At 48.4% G+C, this 20,079-nt stretch overlaps 1 protein-coding gene across 4 annotated transcripts in view; it reads left to right on the forward strand.

Annotated features, from left to right (window-relative positions):
- The window catches only part of SMURF1 (SMAD specific E3 ubiquitin protein ligase 1), an 84,710-nt gene extending 72,333 nt beyond the window's left edge, over positions 1 to 12,377 (forward strand). For 2 of the 4 annotated variants that reach the window (XM_070415065.1, XM_070415067.1), the window contains 7 exons: positions 525 to 639; positions 1,801 to 1,979; positions 3,653 to 3,790; positions 4,828 to 4,948; positions 5,870 to 6,071; positions 7,337 to 7,421; positions 9,229 to 12,377. In XM_070415065.1, coding sequence (XP_070271166.1) covers positions 525 to 639; positions 1,801 to 1,979; positions 3,653 to 3,790; positions 4,828 to 4,948; positions 5,870 to 6,071; positions 7,337 to 7,421; positions 9,229 to 9,328 — 940 coding nt within the window. In that variant the 3' untranslated portion in view covers positions 9,329 to 12,377. The remainder of the gene's footprint in view (positions 1 to 524; positions 640 to 1,800; positions 1,980 to 3,652; positions 3,791 to 4,827; positions 4,949 to 5,869; positions 6,072 to 7,336; positions 7,422 to 9,228) is intronic. The other 2 variants (XM_070415066.1, XM_070415068.1) reach the window with 1 other exon arrangement.
- Positions 12,378 to 20,079: the final 7,702 nt, after the last annotated feature.

The raw sequence follows: 20,079 nt of genomic DNA on the forward strand, positions 1-20,079 counted from the left end.
ACCACACCTTTAACACCATCACCGGAGGCTCTGATCTTTGCAGAGCAGCAGAGAAACCCTTAGCTGAGGGCCAGGAACACTGGCCAGTGAACAGCTGCAAAGACTGGACTTGTAAGGCGATAGTCATTCTTTTAATGTAGTCCCGTCTCAGGGTCCTCGATTTAATTCCATGTCAGGGTTTCTGTTGCTGTGGAAGATGCTGGGATTCTGATCTGGCATTTGGGGGCCACGATTTAGGCCGCACACGTCCTTCAGGTCACCTCTCTACATAGCGTGTCAACCACAGTTCTTTCTGAGCTTCAGAGTAGTGGGCATTTTGGCCAGAAAAACCATTTCTGATACTACCAGCCCAGCGCTTACTTCTTCAGGCTTGTTTTCCCAGCATGTTCAGATCACATGCTCACAGCCAGGTATTTGTACCAGTTTTGGCCTCTAGTGGTTCAGTCCTTTTGTTATGATCTAAAACAGGGAGTTTTCGCACATATAACAGTTTTGGTGTCTGCTGTTGTTGGTGTTGTCCCCAGGGAGTGGCTTTATTTATTGTGCCATGAAATGCTGAATCCATATTATGGGCTCTTCCAATATTCTACGGACAACATTTACATGTTGCAAATCAACCCAGATTCGTCCATCAACCCTGTAAGTATTAATGAGTGAATAAGCAGGGAATTAAGTTGGGGAATTTTTAGAATGGATTTTCATTTCCATCTCAATTTTGGGTTTATTCGCTGAAGTCTTACTCAAGCTCTGTGGTAATGAAAGGTAGAGTGAGAACCGGATTACGATGGGTGATTTCAGCCCTGTGCTTCTGTGGCTGGGATCACTGGGTGTGCTGTTTTCAAGGACAAGAGGGACTGAGCTGCTCATCTGCTCAGCACTTTATTGCTGTTTGAGGGAGCCCTGGCACCTTTCTTGGCAGCATCATTCTGAGAAGTGGGTTACGAAGTCTGTCCTCCTTCCAGTCAAAGTTGGAACATTCCCATAAGTGACCTTTTTGGCACCGGTGCTAACACCCTTAGTTCTTGTTTTAAAGAAGAGTGGCCGACTCAAGGTTGGACTCTCCTGTGGGCCGCATCCTGCCTCAGCGCCGCCACGTGCACGGCCCCCAGGCGGAGTCCTGGGCCAGTGCCCCTCTGCAGGCATCGGTGTGACAACCTTTTACCAACATGGAAACTAAGTTTTGACTAATTATCTGATTATAATTCCAACCTGAAAGTAGAAATGTGAGGTTCCCTTTTTAGTTAAAAACCAGACAGCTCTGGTTTTAAAATGGTTCTTTTACTTGGGTTATTCATACTTATTTTCCTCTGTGTTCCTTTTGTTTTTCTTATTTTTTGTGTGACTGGGGGAGGCATGGCAGAGGAAGAGGGGGAGTTGCCCTTTGCTCTTTATTTCTCTTTAGTTCAATGGGAAGAAGCGTAGCCCGTGACCTGTACAGAGCTCAGAGCCCTGCTCACAGAAGGGCCCATGCTTCGTTTGAATCTCTGCTATTGCCATATTGGAATTCTTATAAGGGGTTGTGCATTTTCATTTTGCACTGAGTCCCACAAATCATGTAGCAATTCTGAGGAAAATGTTTTTGAACTACGAGCAAATAAAATGTTCCGATGAGCTGTACAAAAGATGTGCTCTCGGTGTTGACTAACCACGCAGCCGCCTTCATGTGGCCATGAGCACAGCCTGGGACTAACCCACTCGGTGTTGCTGCCTGTGGGACAGTTCTCCAAAGCTGGAGAAATCCCAGGATAGTCACCTTGACTATTTTCAAAATGAATTTATGTTCTCTGGTGCCCCCTACAGGACCATTTGTCTTATTTCCATTTTGTTGGTCGGATCATGGGTCTGGCTGTGTTCCATGGACACTACATAAATGGGGGTTTCACAGTCCCCTTTTATAAGCAGCTACTGGGGAAGCCCATCCAGCTCTCTGACTTGGAATCGGTGGACCCAGAACTACATAAGAGCCTAGTGTGGATTCTGTAAGTATTGACTCACTGTTCAGTTCATTGATCATTTATATAGCCACTTGTCTTAGTGTACGCCCAATACATTTGTGTGAGTGTGTGTGTGTGTGTGTGTGTGTGTGTGTGTGTTTTGGGGATGGGTGTGAAATTTGAGAAGAGAAATAAACTATTGTTTTATGACCAGAAGTATAAAAGTAGTCCCGCTAGCGCGGTTCAGTTAGTTGAGTGTCGTCTAGTGCACCAAAAGGTTGCTGGTTCCATTCCCGGTCAGGGCACATGCCCGGGTTTCGGGCTTAATCCCTGGTAGGGAGAATACGGAAGGCAACTGATCAATGTTTCTCTCCCTCCCCGCCTCCCTCCCTCCCTCCCGCCCTCCCTCCCTCCCTCCCTCCCTCTCCTTCTCTCCCCCTTCTTTTCTCTAAGCATGTCCTCAAATGAGGATTTAAAAAAAAGAAAAAAAGAAATATAAAAATAGATTTAACAAAAAAACAATACTTAATTAACTTTTCCTCATTGATGTTTGGCCAGTTTCTTCTCATGGACTAATTTCTTTTGTTATTTCCTTGAATTATTAACATATAACAAATATTAATCCCCAGGCCGGTGTTGGTTTGGGGTTTTTTTATTATTATTGATTGATTTTAGTGAGAGAGGAAGGATAGGAGGGGGAGAGAGTGAGAAACATCAATTTGTTGTTCCACTTATTGATGCATTCATTGGTTAATTCTTGTATGTGCCCTGACCGGGGATTGAACCTACAACCTTGGTGTAGCAGGACAATGCTCTAACCAACTGAGCTTCCCAGGTTGGTTGGTTGGTTGGTTGGTTTTTGACACTCTAAGGCAGGGGTCCTCAAACTTTTTAAACAGGGGGGGCCAGTTCACTGTCCCTCAGACTATTGGAGGGCCGGACTATAGTTTTAAAAAAAACTATGAACAAATTCCTATGCACACTGCACATATCTTATTTTGAAGTAAAAAAACAAAACAGGAACAAATACAATATTTGTATTTGCATGTGGCCCGTGGGCCGTAGTTTGAGGACCCCTGCTCTAAGGTTTCACCAGTTGATCTCTAGAGGGAAAGTATCAAAAACAAAATTAGCATCAAAGTATCTTGTATCTTGTATTTTGATACAAGAAAGTATCAAAACAAAATTAATATTTGGTCACCTTGTTTTAGAATGACCCTAAACACTCTCTTAAAAGCACGGGCACAGTGACAGGTGAACCACAGGGAGAGGCTGAGGAGCTGACGGGAGGCGGGCCTCTCGCCTATTCAGCGTCTTGTCAGCCTCATGTCATGTCGTCCTGAAAGGAACAGTGTGCGGGCCAGGCCTCCTCCTGCAGGAGCTCCTTCACTCCGTTTCAGGAGATATGGCCGATCAGGGGCCAGTTTTCACTTCCCAGTGCAGCTTTGACCTGACGAGCGTGGAAAGGCCACCTCACAGGGGACAGTGTTTCCGAGGAGTGGCTTCCTGCAGGCGGGTCTCCCCTTTATGACTCCTTCCTGCTCATAGACGCCGTTTCTAAGGCAACCAGCTGTCCCGTACAGGCCTAGGCTGGTAGTGCTGTCCCTCCTCGAGCGCCTCTGGTCTGGCAGTGACTCGCTCTCCCAGCTGCTCCCTGAACGTTCCGTTCGCGGCTGTGTGGTAGCGAAGGGGTGCTGACACCGCCCCCTGTCCTGCAGGGAGAACGATATCACGCCTGTGCTGGACCACACTTTCTGTGTGGAGCACAACGCTTTCGGGAGGATTCTTCAGCATGAGCTGAAACCCAACGGCAGAAACGTCCCCGTCACGGAGGAGAACAAGAAAGAATACGTCCGGTAAGGTTGGGGGGCCGGGTGGTCGCCGGTGGGGACACCCAGGTGCCCGGGACCGTCCTGGGCGTGGCTGGGCTCATGTCGGGCTTGTGGGGGCTCCTTTGCTGTGTGAGGTTTACTGTCCCACCAGCGCTGTGACCAGAATCACGTTACAGAAGAGATTTCCCAACGTGGGGTTCAGCAGTAGGAGCTCTTCCTGGGGAGACCTGGTGACGGGAGAATGACCCCCGAGTCCCAGAGGGGAAGGCCTGTGAGGCCACCACCCGGTCTGTGTGTGGAGGTACCAGAGCCCAGGAGAGAGGAGGAAGCCCACGCGTCCCTTGAGATGAGTCTCCAAGAAGTCTCCTCCATTGTAGTCTGTTCTCCCACCTCTTCAGGCAAATAAACGACTAGTGGCAGTGTAGAAACATGGGCATCTTGCTCTGGCCAGTGTGCTCAGTGATTAGTGTCAGCCCATGCACCAAAGGGTCACAGGTTCGATTCCCAGTCAGGGACACGTACCTGGGTTGCAGGTTTGATCCCTGGCACTGCTCAGGGCGCATGTGGGAGGCAACCAATCGATGTGTCTCTTTCACATCAATGCTTCTCTCTCTCTCATAGATAGATAGATAGATAGATAGATAGATAGATAGAGGTATATGATATAGATATCCCTTCTCCCCTTCCTCTAAAAATCAATGGAAAAAATGTCGTCAGGTGAGGATTGACAAAAAAAATGAACCATGGGCCTCTCTGTGCTCCCGCTGCCGGACTGGTGTGTGGCTCTCACTGCATCCTGCACTTCATTTTCAGGTTTACTTTTAAATTGTGCCAGTTGCTGGGACAGTCAGGGTAAACCTACTGCTGTTTCTAGCAATGAAGCAGAACATACCAGGGCACTGGTATATTTTAACCTGTAACTTAGGTCAGGGCTTCCATCTGGCAGGTGTCAGGGCGGCCAGGTGGCAAGGTGTGAGACAGCAGATGTCAGAACCTGCTCATGGACAAAAGTTTTTTCAGAACTATTGGAATTGCTTCCAACCTGTGACTTTTCTTTCCAGGTTATATGTAAATTGGAGGTTTATGAGAGGAATCGAAGCCCAGTTCTTGGCTCTTCAGAAAGGGTTTAATGAGCTCATTCCTCAGCACTTACTGAAGCCCTTTGACCAGAAGGAACTAGAGGTGCGTGCTCCACTTGCTGGGCCAGGGCAGGGCTAAAGGCCAGGTGGGTCCGTGTGTGGGTTTGCACCCTGCTGCAGAGTGAGGCTGCACTGGAGTGTGTGGGGCTCCCGGGGGAGCGCAGGGCTAGTGCGAGAGGGGCCGGTTAGAAGGCCAGGTGTCCACGCGGTGGCAGCGAGTCGGACGACCTGGGGCCTGTTCCAGGGGCGCTGTGGCTTCTGCGATCTTGGTCTGTAGCATTGGGTCCCCTCAGAGCCAGGAAAGTGTCTCGTTGCCGCCAGCCTCTCCCACACGTCAGCTTTCTGCTTTCATTCTGCTCTTATTAGACTCAGAACAGTTTACTGTCTTCTAGTCGTACTTCACGTACTTGACACAGCGCGGCATTCATCACTTACCTGTCTCTGTTTGGTGCCAAATAGCTCCAGGCTTTAAAGTGATTCTCGTCTCTGCCCCCATGAGGTGCAGGGAGCAGCCTCCTCGGAGGAGCAGCTGCAGGAGAGGACCTTTCACTAGTAAGCAAGTGGCAGAAGCCGCGCACACCCTTGCTTCAGCCCCTCTCAGGCTTCAGCTGCCCTGAAGGGGCACGGGGGTCATTGCCTGGGGGTCACGGGGCCATGGCCCACCCTACACTCAGCTCCAGGCAGTCTTGCCAGTGGTTCTTGCTCCCCCGGGCAGTGCAGAACCACACCCCACAGGGCAGAGAGAGAGCGCCCATCAGGAGCCGCCAGGTGGTCCTGGGGGAGTGCTGTGCGTGGGGCCTCCTGTTGGTCTCTCTATTCTTGTCTCAGTGTGTGTCTAGTTTATTTGGACATAGTTGCTTCTTTGCACTGGGAACCAGCTTTAACTCCTTTCTTGTCCTGGGACCGTGGAGGCCTGTCATGGTACCCGTTACATTTAGAAATGACCGCCTCTAACTCTTCCCAGCTGATCATCGGCGGCCTGGACAAGATAGACCTGAGCGACTGGAAGTCCAACACACGGCTGAAGCACTGCGCGGCCGACAGCAACATTGTCCGGTGGTTCTGGCAGGCGGTGGAGACCTTTGACGAGGAGAGGAGGGCCCGGCTCCTGCAGTTCGTGACAGGGTCCACCCGCGTCCCCCTCCAAGGCTTCAAGGCTTTGCAAGGTGACTGACGTGGAGGCGGGGCTACCGGCACCATGTGGACACAGGGCGTGTAGGGAGACCTGGGGTGTGGGGGAGTTGGCTTCCTGAAATGCCACTAGGAAGCGGTGTGACCTGCGTGCGTTCATAGCCAGTGGTCAGCCTGGCAAAGGGCTACTCTCTCTCTCCCGGTGGCGGGCTCTTGGTTGCCGTTGTGTCTGCTGTCCTTGCCCACGCTGAAAGAAAATACCCACAAAGAGCAGGAGAGGCTGTCAGCAAAACAAAGCCCAGCTCTCACACCCTGTCCAGTCCCTGCAAGCCCGGGACTCAGCGGTGGGCGGGCCTGCGTGCCCAGGTCTGTGCAGCAGCAGTGCCCACTCGGGGCTGAGCCAGGACGGCCCCGAAGAGCCCGATGCTTCCCCTTCTCCTACAGAATTGATTGACAGAGGGAGGGTACAAAGGATGGGTTTGGGGGAAAGAAAGCGGTTTTGACGTGTACTGAGGACAGGAGCGAGGCCTGGCCTACGCACAGCAGACTGAGCACCGTGTGGGTCGTTAGCTCCAGGGTCCCCGGTCCTCAGGTTCCTGAGCTACAAGTGGGCTGCCGTCCGGGCAGGCTCTCTGGCCGGGTCCTGTTTACCGTCGGAGTGGCCGTGGGTGGAGGGGAGGCTGTGCCTCGGGAGGAGGTTGGTGGCTCGTGGTCAGCCGAGCTACAGGAAGGTCCTCACAGGCTGGCCCTGGGGTCTGTATGACTTTAGATTTCTGTCGCTTGATAACCCAGAGGATTAAGGTGAGGAATATAATAGAATTTAGAAAGTTGAACTTTGCATATTAATAGTGACAGCAGATATATTTCATTTATAAAACAGTCTCTGTACTTTTCCGTATCTTACGGATTTCTGAGTGAGAAGTCACTTCCAGTCCCTTGGACTTGGTTCCAGGCAGTTGTGTCTGTTCCTTTCTCCGCCATGCCTCTGCCGGGAGCATCTGGCTGCACGTCTGCTTTCTCACACCACTGCTGCCCTCCGCCCACAGTGGGCCTGCTTGCTGAACATTCCTGTTAAACGTAAACTCCTGGTGATTTAGGATTTTATCCATCAAATACCCGCCTGGGGCTTAGGGAGTTCTCCCAGGCTTTGCTCCCTGCCTGTGACTTTAGTCATGGGAGGGCTGTGCAGCTGCCACGGGGCTCTGTGACCCCAGGGAGGACAGCCGCCTGGGCTGGCGCACGGGCGCAGGGGCTCGAGGCTCAGCCTCTGACGCGCAGTAACTAGAATGTTGTCTGTAAGGTTCTACAGGCGCCGCAGGGCCCCGGCTGTTCACCATCCACCTGATCGACGCCAACACAGACAACCTTCCGAAGGCCCACACCTGGTAAGGACAGCTCCGTGCCGTCGCCGTGCCGCAGCGCGCTCTCTGCGCGGCGCTAACCTGGGTCTTACTGGTGCACTCAGCGCTTCCTTTGTGCCGAGTCCCAGGGACAGCGGGCAGGGGCACCACAGGCAGGGGCACCGCGGGCAGTGGGACGAGCACTTGGCAGCATCCACTTGCGAGGGTCATCGGAAGTCTCTTCCGTGAGACCAGTTCTGTCGTGAGATGTGATGTTGGCTGTGACTCCGACGGGCTCCCGCCTGCTCTTCCCTGGGTCTCGCTGCTGTGTGTGCATGTGCACACGTGTGCCTGTCAGCAGGGAGAGTGTAGCCTTTAAGTTGGACTCACTGGTCTTCCCTTAGCTGAAATCCCTGGGGCCCAATTTCTCTCTCAGAGCTCTGCCCATGACGATGCGCCTGCACTGAAAACTGTCACCTCAACATGAACCTTATGTGCAATGGGTTCTCTCCTTTGTGGCTTAAAAATCAAAGGCACAGGTCAGGAGAGCCAGTCCCACGTGTTGTCGATGCCTCGGATGTGCTGGCAGGATCGGGACTGGGAACCCCAGGATGTGGGTTCAGATGCCGTTGGCACCGTGCCCTTGGGCCTCCGCGTGTGCGAAATGGCTGTGAGAGCTGTAAAGCGGTGCCAGGCTGTGAGGCTGCCGAGCCCCGAGCAGGTGGCAGGGTGGCGCGGTGCGCACGCACCGGGGCCGCACTCCTCCTCGGGATGCGTTTCCTTTAACAGTTTAGTGCTTGGAGCGAAACGGGTGTGAAAAATCTCTGATGCTAAGCTCCTGAGAAAAGGCTGCAACAGCGTTCCCCGGACTCTTTCTTGACAAAAGCCGTTCTCAGTTGCTCAGCCCTTAGTAACTCAACAGGCCACTCTGTGTGCTCTGGTCACATTTTGTATTTTTTTATTTGTTGAGATAATAGCTTCTTAGGTGTTTTTTTGTGTGTGTTTTTTTGCATAAACATTGGAAATGAATTTCCCCATAGAAATACTGAGTTAGAAATGTAAGGCTCATTTGATCCATCAGAGATTTGACATTTTATTAGTTTTGCAGGGAATTTTCCAGGCTGCCCATCTGGGGCTCCGGTCGTCACAGAGGAACGGACATGCGGCAGGTCGTCAGTGGTGATTGGTTTGCCTGCCGGCCACGGGGCTGGTCTGCAAAGGTGTCGTTCCTGGCACTGTCATTCCTCCCAAGACACACAGCAAACAGGACCAGCTGAGAGCTTTGTCCTGATATCCCCAGGAAATAGTTACTTAGTTTTACTTTGGTTTTAAAGATCTTAAGATTTATTTTGCTATATGTGTGTGTGTGCTTAATATATATATTTTTATTGGTTTCAGAGAGGAAGGGAGAGGGAGAGGGAGAGATAAAACACCAACGATGAGAGAGAATCATGGATCAGCTGCCTCCCGCACACCCCTGCTGGGGATTGAGCCTGCAACCCGGGCATGTGCCCCAGCCGGGAATCGAGCTGCGACCTCCTGATTCGCTGAGCCACGCCAGCCAGGCTGCTATGTGTTGATTTTTAAATCTTTGCATTAGAAGCAGAAAAGTACAAAGGGGAAGTGTCCACTCACCACTCCCCCACCCTCAGAACTAGGGAGCAGGGCCTTCCCCTCCTCCTCACCCCTCCCCCCCGCCACAGAGGCGCACACACAGCACGAACTCACAGCCAGCGAACTCACAGCTGGCTGGCTGCCGAGGATGCTCTGCCTGCCTGCCTGCCCGCCCTTGCAGCAGGACCTAGGGCCAGACTCTCCCAGCAATGACTCTCGCCCTTTTGTCCTGTTCCAGCTTTAACCGGATCGACATTCCACCTTATGAGTCTTATGAAAAGCTCTACGAGAAGCTGCGGATAGCAGTGGAAGAGACCTGTGGGTTCGCTGTGGAGTGAAGAGCAACCAAAGGCAACAGATTCTAGCTCACGACCACCAGACCAAAGCCTGCCGCTTTCTGCGCGCCGCCTGCCAAGCGGGCTGAGGCACGGGATTCTCGAGGACCTGGGGAGGGCGTCTCCCCGCCGCGGTGTTGGGGAGCGAGGGGCAGGGGACTTTGGTTCATGGCTCCCACCCACCTTTCCTCCTTTATGACAGTGCTCCCACCCCTCCATCACCCATCCAATAAAATGCAGCCAGGGTTAGATCTGGCTTCGCTCACACAGGATATTCTGCTCCAGTTGTAACATCTGGCCGTAGGCTCACTGCCCTGTGGTGTTTACAGGAGGATCTCCCCGAGTCATGAACTGAGCTCAGCCTTCTGTGGGTTTGGACCTGGTAGCTACGCTAGCGATTCTGCCTCAGAACAGTCCTGAGGCCCCTTTCCAGTTCAGCAGCTCAAATTCCAAATCTCACGTCCTAGCAGCCTGCTCTGGTCGCAGATTAACTTCCACCTGAAAACTTACTGTAAAATACATGCTCCCTGCGACTCTGCCACCGCAGGAGATTCAGTCCTAAACGTGCTTCCCTTTGTGAAAGTAAAGGAACAGGGGCAGCGTTAGCTGGAGGCCAGGGTCTTTCTTTCCAGGGTGTCCTGGTTGAAAATTTTGTTTTGCGGAGAGAAAAATGATCTTTCCTTTTAAGAGTCCTTTTTGCCACATTATCTACCCAGTTTGAAATATTTTCCCAGTAGAAACACCACGTAACAGACCTCCCAAGCTGTGGCTCCTGCCCCGCAGAGAGTTTAGCTGGGCCATTCGGATACTAACAAACTATTATGCGGAAATTGCTAACAGCTACACTAATAAAGCAAAATTCTGTTACGATAGCTGCTGGTTTGGTGCAGACGAGCTTAAAAGGGAGAGAGGGAACGGGTAACCTCAATGACCGAAATCCACCTCAAGTTACTGTTTTACAAGAAGAGGGTGTGGGTGTGACCCTGACAGCAGAGGGAGAGCCGCCCTGACCCATGCCCCACGTCAGGTGGTGCCGCTGACAAATGCCACTTGATTTACTTGCCCTGATGTCTTCATGTGATGAGCAAGGCCAAAGCACGCCGAGACCCGAAGTTCCTAGCGCCGTTTTCCAATTTGCACAAAAGTTTGGACAGTGTTTTAACAAGCAGCTTGATTCCAGGGAGCTGAGCTCCGTGAAGAACGGCAGCAGCCACCAGTTTTCCCGTCTGGGTTTTGTTTTTGTTTAGGGGCAAGTGCAGGGTCATTCATTAGCGAGACGTTTCCCTGTTGAAATTTCGCTGTTGAGGCTTCTGAATTAGCCATTGGGATCCGGCTGTGGGTCAGGTGGGTTTGGAAGGAGCGTTTGGCCAGCTGTCCCGCTGTTCTGCTGTCACTGATGCTGGACCGTGGGGTGTGGAGGCACACCTGCTTCTGCACCTTGCGGGGTTCCCTTGGCTTGCCCTAGAGGCAGTCTGTCATTTGACGTGGGCGTGCGCAGACCCTCCCCCTGCACAGAGGTCTGTCCAGTTTGTGGATTCTGAGAGCTGAGCCTCTGGGCTACTTTCTGGGGCTCAGAGAGAAGGGATGTCACGTGTGACTTGCTGTAGAAGGAAAACGTAGTCCAGTCACTAAGTCCCGGCCGAACTGTGGGCTTTGTCTCCAGGAGTTCCGCTTGGTCCCCGTGGGGCTTGTCCTGTGCCTCATTTTCCACGATGCTTTCTGAGGGCATCCTAGACGCTCAGTGATTCCCTCCGGTCCTCGTAATCTTCTGGAAGAAGGAGGGAATGGAAAGTACAGACCTCCCACCAGGTAGGTCCTCTCTCCCGTGAGCCTGCCTGGTGGGAGGAGGAGAGGACATCCGTCAGGGCTGGCAGGCCTGGCGGCGGAGGTAGGACCTTGCCTGTGGCGGGAAACGAGGGCCCAGAGGTGGGAAGGACTTGGAGGCAGGAAGGTTGCATTTGACTCCTTTATAACCGCCTTCCTGCCATGGGAAGGAGCCAGGGAACCATCCTCCGAATCGGCACCTGCCGGCCCCGCCTGTTCTCGCCGGTCAGGTGTCGCCTCAGTGAGATCCAGAGGGTCATGTCTGGTCCTCCGGGAGCTGCTTGGGACAGGAGTTACCCGCCCATAAGGCCTGGGTCTCTGCTTTTGTACTTACACTTGCCCGTGGGCGCCTCGTCAGCTGTGTGCTACGAGAAGCCTAGAAAGCAGACCTTCCCAGAGCTCCAGTTTACTCTTGCCAAACAGGCCTACCTGTCCGTGGCATTGCACTTCTAGAACCTTAAATATTGACAATTGTTTGGGCCTTTTGAACCACCCCAAAGAATAGTGTAGCACGCAGTTGGTAAAAGCTCCCATGACTACACTCTGGGTCCGCAGGAGCCCTTCACACGCCTGCTCTCCTCTGTCCCTTCTCGGGATTCCAGAGGCCAGCCCGGCCCGTGCCTCTGCCCAGACGCTCCGCCCGACGTTCAGGCTTGCCCTCACCAGCCGTCAGCAGCCGACCCTCAGGGATGTAGCAGACCACCCTCTGCCAGCGCTTTAGGTGGGAAAGCGAAGGGGTTGCTGTGGGGAGAACCCGCCTGCCCGAGGGGGTTGTGGCCCCTGGGTCCCAGTTCAGGGGCGATGGTCCTCGAAGCTGAGCTGTCAGGAGGGGCCTGTGCAGAGAAAGGGCCCGCCCCACCCCCGCAGCCAGGTGCGGCCACACGGCAGCCTTCCCGAAACATAGTATGAATTTTTAAAATTTGTTTATTTTTGTTTCTCAACCACTTTATAATGTATTTAATTTATTTTGTAATGTCTTGTTTTTAAGTATTGCTGCTATCCTTGTTATTCTTCCCACTGTTTTTATTGCTGATTTATTTTGTGAAAGTTGTACACTAATGTTCTGTTTTATGTCAAAATCAAAAGTATTTAAAGAAATACTAGTTCTATTTAATGTGGTTATGGAACCAGCTGGAAACACAAAACAAACAGCGACTGTACAGCAGGCTGGACCCGGGAGGGTAGGTTCATTTTGTTACATATGCAATAAACTCACGACTTTACATGATCGGCATCTGTTACTTTGCTGTGGAAACGAGATTCCAGTCTCTTGCCCGCCCCTCGAGCAAGGAGGTCAGTGGTGAGAAACGCAGGGAGGGCCTTCCGCAGAGGAAGCGCGGCCGTGCTGAGTGCGCACGGCAGGCCGGCCGAGCATCCGGGCTGTTGACTTCTCTTTCACGGCTGGTCGTGTGTGTTGGTTTGGGTTTTTATTTTTATTTTTAATATATTTTATCATGATAAACTATGCATCACATAATATTTATCAATTTAAGCATAAGTTCATGAATCTATGACCCAGTGGCATTACATACATTTCACAGTGTTGTGTAACCATCACCACAACTATTCCCAAAACCTTTTCTTCCCTTTTTATTGAATTGGTTGGGCTAACACTGGTTAACAAAATCACACAGGTTGCAGGTGCACAATTCCACACACATCCCTGTACCTGCATTGTGTGCTCACCGCCCCAAGTCAAGTCTCCATCACCATTTGTCCCCCCTGTGCCTCCTCCCCTTCCCTCCACTCCCCCAGCAGTCACCCACTGCGGTCCGTGTCCGTGAGTTTTTCTTTTTTCTTAATCTCTCCACCCCCGACCCCAAAACCTTCCTATCTTCTCAAACTGAAACTGGGCCCATTACCAATAACGCCCCTCCTCTCCTCTCCCCCAGGCCTCGGTAACCTCTGTTCTACTTCCTGTGAGATTGCCTGTTCTTCATATGGGTGAAATCATACAATATTTGTCCTTCTGTGTCTGATTGATTTCACTTAGCATAATATTTTCAAGGACCATCCATATTAGAGCATATATCAAAGTTTACTTTTTTTATGGCTGAGCAATAAATACTCCATTGTAGGGGTATACCAGATTTTGTTTTTCCATTCATTTAATGGACACTTGGTGTGATAAGTTAATTTTATGTGACAACTTGACAGGGCCATGGTACCCAGAAAAGATTACAGACAGATATCTTGAGTCATCTTTAATTTCTTTTAGCAATGTTCTATAGTTTTCAGTATATAAGTCTTTTGTCTCCTTGGCTAAATTCAGTCCTAAGAATTGTATTCTTTTCAATGCTAGTTTAAATTGAATTGTTTCCTTAATTTTCTTTTTGGATTGTTCATTGTTAGTGTATGGAAACAGCTGATTGTGGTTTGCTGATTTCATTTGTAGTTGTCACAGTGGATATGTATGTTCTTTGGGGTTTCCTGCATAAGGATCATGTCTGTAAACAGACCATGTCATTCCTTCCTTCCTAATCTGGATGGCTCTCGTCCTTTCTGTCCTGGTGGCTCTGGCTGGGCCTTCAGCACTGACAGTGCTGACAGAAGCGGTGAGTGTGAGCACCTGCTCTTCGAAGAGCTGTCAGTCCCTCACCCTGGAGTGTGACAGTAGCTGTGGGACTGTTCATCTGTGGCCTTTATTGTGTTGAGGTAGTTTCCTTCTGTTCCTAGTTTGTTGGGTGTTTTCATCGTGAAAAGGTGTTCAATTTTGTCAAATGATTTTGCTGCATCAATCGAGATGATCATTTGATTTTCCCCTTTATTCATTTATATGGCATATTACATAGATTTTGTATTGAATAATCCTTGCATTCTAGGAATAAATTTTGCTTTGTCATGATGCATTATCCTTTTTATGCTGTTGGATTCGGTTTGCTAATATTTTATTGGAGATTTTACATCAATACTCATGAGGGATATCAACCTATCGTTTTCTTGTGGTGTCTTTGGCCTCACAGACTGAATGAGGAAGTGTTTCTTCCTCTTCAAGTTTCTGGAAGAGTTTGAGAAGGGTTGGTAGAATTTACTAGTGAAGGTCCTGGGCTTTATTGGTTGGCAGGGTTTTTACTACTGATTTAATCTCCTTGTTCATTGTAAGTCCATTCAGATTTTCTGTTTCTTCATGATTCAGTCTTGGTAAGTTGTGTGTTTCTAGACATTTGTCATTTGTTGACATATAATTATTCATAGTACACAGTTGACCCTTCAACAAAATGGGTTTGAACTGCATGCATGGATCTACTTCCTGAATAAAAACCACACATTTTATTTGATAAATATATTGAAAAAATTGTTTGAGAATTCCTTAACTACCGTGAAGCAATTGTATCGATTACACTAAAACATTATAAAGCAATCATATTGCTGCTTCTTTGTTATCAATGGATAAATCACCATACTGTAAGTGAATATAAATATTTTCACATTACCTTTTCATTTTTATGTCTAATGTTAGTAATACCTATAACATTTACAGTATTTTACATGACAATATAGATATGGTTACTACTCATAGATAATTCATCTTATAAGCAGACAATGTAAACTTAGAGTATTGACAAATACAGTACAGTAATGTAAATGAGTTTTTCTTATGGTTTTCTTTTTCTTTTTTTTTCTTTTTTTTTTGGCAAAGCTTCCCATGTAATCTTTCTTTTTTTTAGATACATATTTTTATTGATTTCAGACAGGAAGGAAGAGGAAGACGAGATAGACATATTAACGATGAAAGAAAATCATCAATTGGCTGCCTCCTGCATACCCCACACAGGGGATTGAGCCTGCACCCCAGGCATGTGCCCTGACTAGGAATCGAACTGAGACCTCCTGGTTCATAGGTTGATGCTCAGTCACTGAGCCACACCAGCCAGGCTCCTTTTTAAAGATTTTTTATTGACTTAGAGAGGGAGAGAGAAACATGCATGTGAGAGTAGAACATCTATCAGTTGCCTCCTCCACACTCACTACCTGGGAACGAGCCCGCAACCTGGGCATGTGCCCTGACCAGGAGTCAAACCAGCACCTGTTCAGTGCATGGGAGGATGCCCAACCAACTGAGCACCACTGGCCAGGGCCCTTATGATTTTCTTAACACTTTATTTTATCTAGTTACTCTTTTATATGACCACAGTATATAAGACATTTACAAAATATGTGTCAATTGACTGTGTTATTGGTAAAGATTCCAGTTAAAAGTAGGCTATTAGTAGTAAGTTTTTCCACACTGCTCGGCTGGCCTGGCTCAGTGGTTGAGCGTCGACCTATGAGCCAGGAGGTCATGGTCAGGGCACATGCCTGGGTTGCAGGCTCGATCCGCAGTGTGGGGCATGCAGGAGGCAGCCAATCAATGGTTCTCTCTCATCGTTAATGTTCCCCTCTCTCTCTCTCTCTCTCTCTCTTCCTCTCTCCCTTCCTCTCAAGTCAATAAAAATATATATATTTTAAAGTTATCTGCAGATTTTCAACTACAAAGGGGTTAGCACCCCTAACCCCTGCATTGTTCAAGGGTCAACTGTGCTCTCATAATCCTTTTTATTTCTGTAAAATTTATAATTACTGTCCCCACTTTTCTGATTTTAATTTTAATTTTTCTTATTGGCTAAAGGTCTGTCATTAGTCGATTTATGTGTTATTTTTTTAAAGAACCAACCCTTGGCCTCTGACTTTTCTATTGTTTTTCTCCTCTCTATTTTATTTATCTCTGCTATAATATCATTTCCTTCCACTGCTCACTTAGAGATTTAGGGTTTTTTTTCTTTTTTATCTAGTTCCTTAAGGTATAAAGTAGACTGATTTGAGACCCTCTTCTTTTATAATGTAAGTAAGCATGTACAGCTATAATTTCCTTCTTACTACAGTTTTTAGTTTTGATATGCTATAACTGCATTGTCCTTAATCTCAAGACATTTTCTATTTTCCCTTGTAATGTGTTGCTGAATTTACACATATTTATGAATTTCCCTTTCATTATTGATTTTATTCCATTGTGGTAAGAAAAAATACTTTGTATGGTTTCAATCTTTTAAAACTTCTTGAGGCTTGTTTTATGGCCTAACGTACATTCCATCTGGAGAATGTCCCAGGTACATGTGAGGGTATGTGCGTTGTGCTGTTGTTGGGTGGAGTGTTCTGTGTACTGGCCTGTGTTATTCAGGTCCTCTTTTCCTGACTGATCTGTCTGGGGTTCTAACCTATTAAAAGTAGGGTATTGAAGTCTCCTACTATTATTGTAAAGCTGTCTATTTTGACCTTCAGTTTTTCAGTGTTTGCTGTGGGTCTCTTTGAGTTTATCTTAGTTGGAATTTGAGTTTCTTAAATATGTTTGTCCGTTTTCTTCTCTAGCATTTCTTGCAAGGCAGGTCTGTTGGTAATGAACTCCCTCAACTTTTATGTCTTATTTATCCCTCATTTTCAAAGAACAGTGTTGCTGGGTATAGAATTCTGACAGGTTTGGGGTTTTTTCTTTCATCAATTTGAGTAAATCAACCACTGCTTTATGGCCGCCAAGATTTCTGATGAAAAATTTGCTGGTAATCTTATTGACAATTCCTTGTGTGTGACAAGTCTTTTGTGCTGCTTTTCAAGAATCTCTTTGTTTTAGCCTTTTGACAGTTTGATTATAATGTATCTTGGTGTGTCTGTGAGTCTGTTCTACCTGAAGTTTATTGAACTTCTTGGATTTGTAGATTTGTGTCTTTTACAAAATTTTTAAAGTTTTCAGTCATTTTATTTTTAAGTTGTTTCTTTCTTCTGCCGACTTAAACATGCTTTTGAACTCCTCTAAGGAATTTTCATTTCGGATGTTGTACTATGTATTGTTTTCCTGTCATTGTCTGCATCTTTCTTTAATTCTTTGAGCAGCTTTCAGATAGTTGTCTTAGTCTAGCAAGTCTGCTGTCTATGCTTCCTCAGTGACGATTTTTTGTGACTTTGTTGAAAAGTGAACATTTGAATCTTATAATGTAACTCTGGAAATCAGATTCTCCCCACATTTTTTGTTTGTTTATTTTTTCACTTGTTAGAAGTGTCTCTGAACAGCCCAGGTAAAAAAGCTTGAGGTTTTCTCGGGTCTTTCCTGCGCCTGCATCTCTCCCTGGGTATAGGAGGTTGCTAACACACACAGGATCTCGCCGTCTCAGATCGGGATCCTGGCACAGCTCCGTTTGGTCCTGCGCTCTCAGGGCTGCACCAGGGAAGACCCTCTCCAGCCCTCGGGTTGTTGGCAGGTTCATTTTCTTGCAGGTTTGTGACAAGGGTCCTGGTTTCTTACTAGTTTTTGGCTGTGAGCCCACCTTCAGTTCATAGAGGTTGTCCGTGAAGTTGCTTTTGAATATCCTAATCCTTACATGCTGGGCTCCCCAAAGGGGAAAAAAATAGAACAGCGGAGGCTGTTCTTTTAAACCCCTTGGAAACTTCTTTACCTGGTGGGGGAGCAACATGGCTGCCTGTCTCTGTGTCTGCACCTCCCTGGTCAAAAGCAGCGACCAGAACACAGAACCAGAGGCTTGGAGGACAAGGTCCTTATTTTCTACCCAGGCTCCAGCAAGGTGCACCAAGAACACAGGCGTGGACCCTGCCACAGGGCTGGGCAGCCATTACTGCACTAAAAGCTACCCATGTCCAAGTAGCCTCCGGAGTTCCAAAGTAATTCTATCAGAGTCTCAACTGCACCTTCTGCCTGAACTAGAGAGACCCCACCCGCTCCCTGTGATCACTGGTCCTCGTCTGTCTCCTCCCTCCCTGCTCCCCCTGGCACGCCGCGCGCCCCCCCCCCCCCCCCTCCGCCAGCCCCGTGTGTCTGTGGGCTCAGCCCCTGTGCTCTGCTCTCTCCAGGGAGAGCTCGTCAGGGTTTTCCTACTATCGCAGCCACAATACTTTCAGGTTTTTAAACAAGTCAGTATACCTACCCGTGTCCCCACACCTGCCCTGCCTACTATCTTGATGACTTTTTAAAAGCCTGCTCTCTTGGAACTCTCTAGTTTGTTCCTTCACCCTCTCCTCCACCACCATAAACCCTGGCCCTCACACAGCTCCCCTGTCGTCTGTATTTCACCTGGCGATGAGGTGCAGATACGTGCACACTGCACATACACCTACAGATTGCTTTTCCTTGCCAGTGCCCTCATGAGAGCAGAGATAGGACCTGGGACTGCGCCCTGGCTTTGTACGGTGACCTTGCACATGTTACCCGACCTGTGCCTCAGCTTACTCTTGTAAGATGTGGGCCACAGCACCTTTCTCCCAAGAACATTGCACCACTTCAACGTGTTCTTGAGTGAAGTGCGGGAACCTGGCGTGTTTGGCAGGGGTGCTGGGCGGGCACTTTTCAGAACCAGGGCTCTGGGCAGAGGCCTGAGGCCCAGTGGACAGTCCTCAGGACCCAGGTTCCTGAGGAAGGAGCACTGAGCTGTGATGGGCCAGGACCCAGGGTGGGTGCCCAGGGTGGACCCACGGCCCCGCAGGCTCAGGTCCTCTGTGTCCATCAGCTGTGTCCCCAGTGGCCAGGCAGAGCCCGGCACTGAGGCCTGGTCCTCCCCTCCAGACACCGTCCTTCCCGACATTCAGGACCTGGACCAGGCCCCCACCCCCAGGAACTCTCCTTCCACGGTCTCCTGGGCCCCACACGCTCCGCCACCCACAGAAACGTCTACACCGGCGCTGGATTCCACTCTGTCCACACAGCCTTCCACGGGCCAGTGACAGACCCAGAGCCTCCCGGCCTCCTCGGCAAGCTCTGCATCAAGTAACTGGGAGGTTTCTCCTCTTTCAGCTTCATGGCTGTTAGTTTAGAGATGATACAATGGTTCAAATTAGAATCTGGGTAGAATTCTTCTAGAATAATGATAACAGCTACAGAATGTGAATCTTACAAGGTAATTGCTTCCACTCCATTCCATTTGTAGGTAGTGCTAATACAGAAGTGTTACTATTAAGTCCACTAAAGCAATCCACAATACAGCAGTAATTTTTTGTCTTCTGAAATAATTTTGACCATTTTCTCTTTTAGTTTTATTGCTGTTATTGAAGTGATTACACAGTAGCTCAAATGAAAGATTCATAATGCTATAATTTTTAGGAAATGATTTATAAATGTATAGTTATAAAATGTGATCTTATTACAAACTTATTTCCATCTTATTTGGCCTCTGGCTAGTATAAAAACAATACTTTTGTTTTGCTACTTAAGTATATTCTGTTGGCCCAGGAAAAGAGCAATTTCTTGTCTCTCCTCTAAAATAATGTTCATTTTCTCATTTCGTTTCACTTGCCTACACAGCAGCATAATTTGGGGAAACTGGCAACTTGGTCTCTGGCCCCTTTCACAAACCAGAGAGCAAAGCAGACGGAGTGTAAGCTCATATACAGAAAAACCTAAAGAAGTGCATCTCAAAAAGCTGTTAGAACTGATCAATGAATTTATACCACACCTTCCTAAGGAGCCTTTTTATGCATTTTCACCTATTCACCCCCAGTGGCAAGGGAACAATAAGAACACATAATAAGAACACATGTTCTGGTGGACCAGGTAGCTCAGTTAGTTAGTGCATCATCTCGTACACCAAAAAGGTTGTGGGTTCGATCCCCGGTCAGGGCACATATGGGTGGCAACCGATGAATGTTTCTCTCATACATTGATGTTTCTGTCTCAAAAAAAAATCAATAAACATAGCCTTGGGTGAGGATTAAAAAAAGAATGTGTGGTCTGGTATAAAAATTAATAATACTGTAATGTGTTATGAGTTCATAACAAAATATATATTAATAGCACAATGGTAGGAGAGACATGGAAGTTTATTGTCAGATTCTTACATTGTAGGTGAAGTGGTAAAACATCATTTGAAGGTAGACTGGTGAGTTCAAGATAAATAGCATAACTAGATAATTCATTAGAAAGAATGCAGCCCGCCTGGCGTGGCGCAGTGGTG

Source organism: Myotis yumanensis, unplaced genomic scaffold (assembly GCF_028538775.1).
Source record: "Myotis yumanensis isolate MYYU_CA2020_CCGP unplaced genomic scaffold, mMyoYum1.0.hap1 SCAF_5, whole genome shotgun sequence".
NCBI lineage: Eukaryota > Metazoa > Chordata > Mammalia > Chiroptera > Vespertilionidae > Myotis > Myotis yumanensis.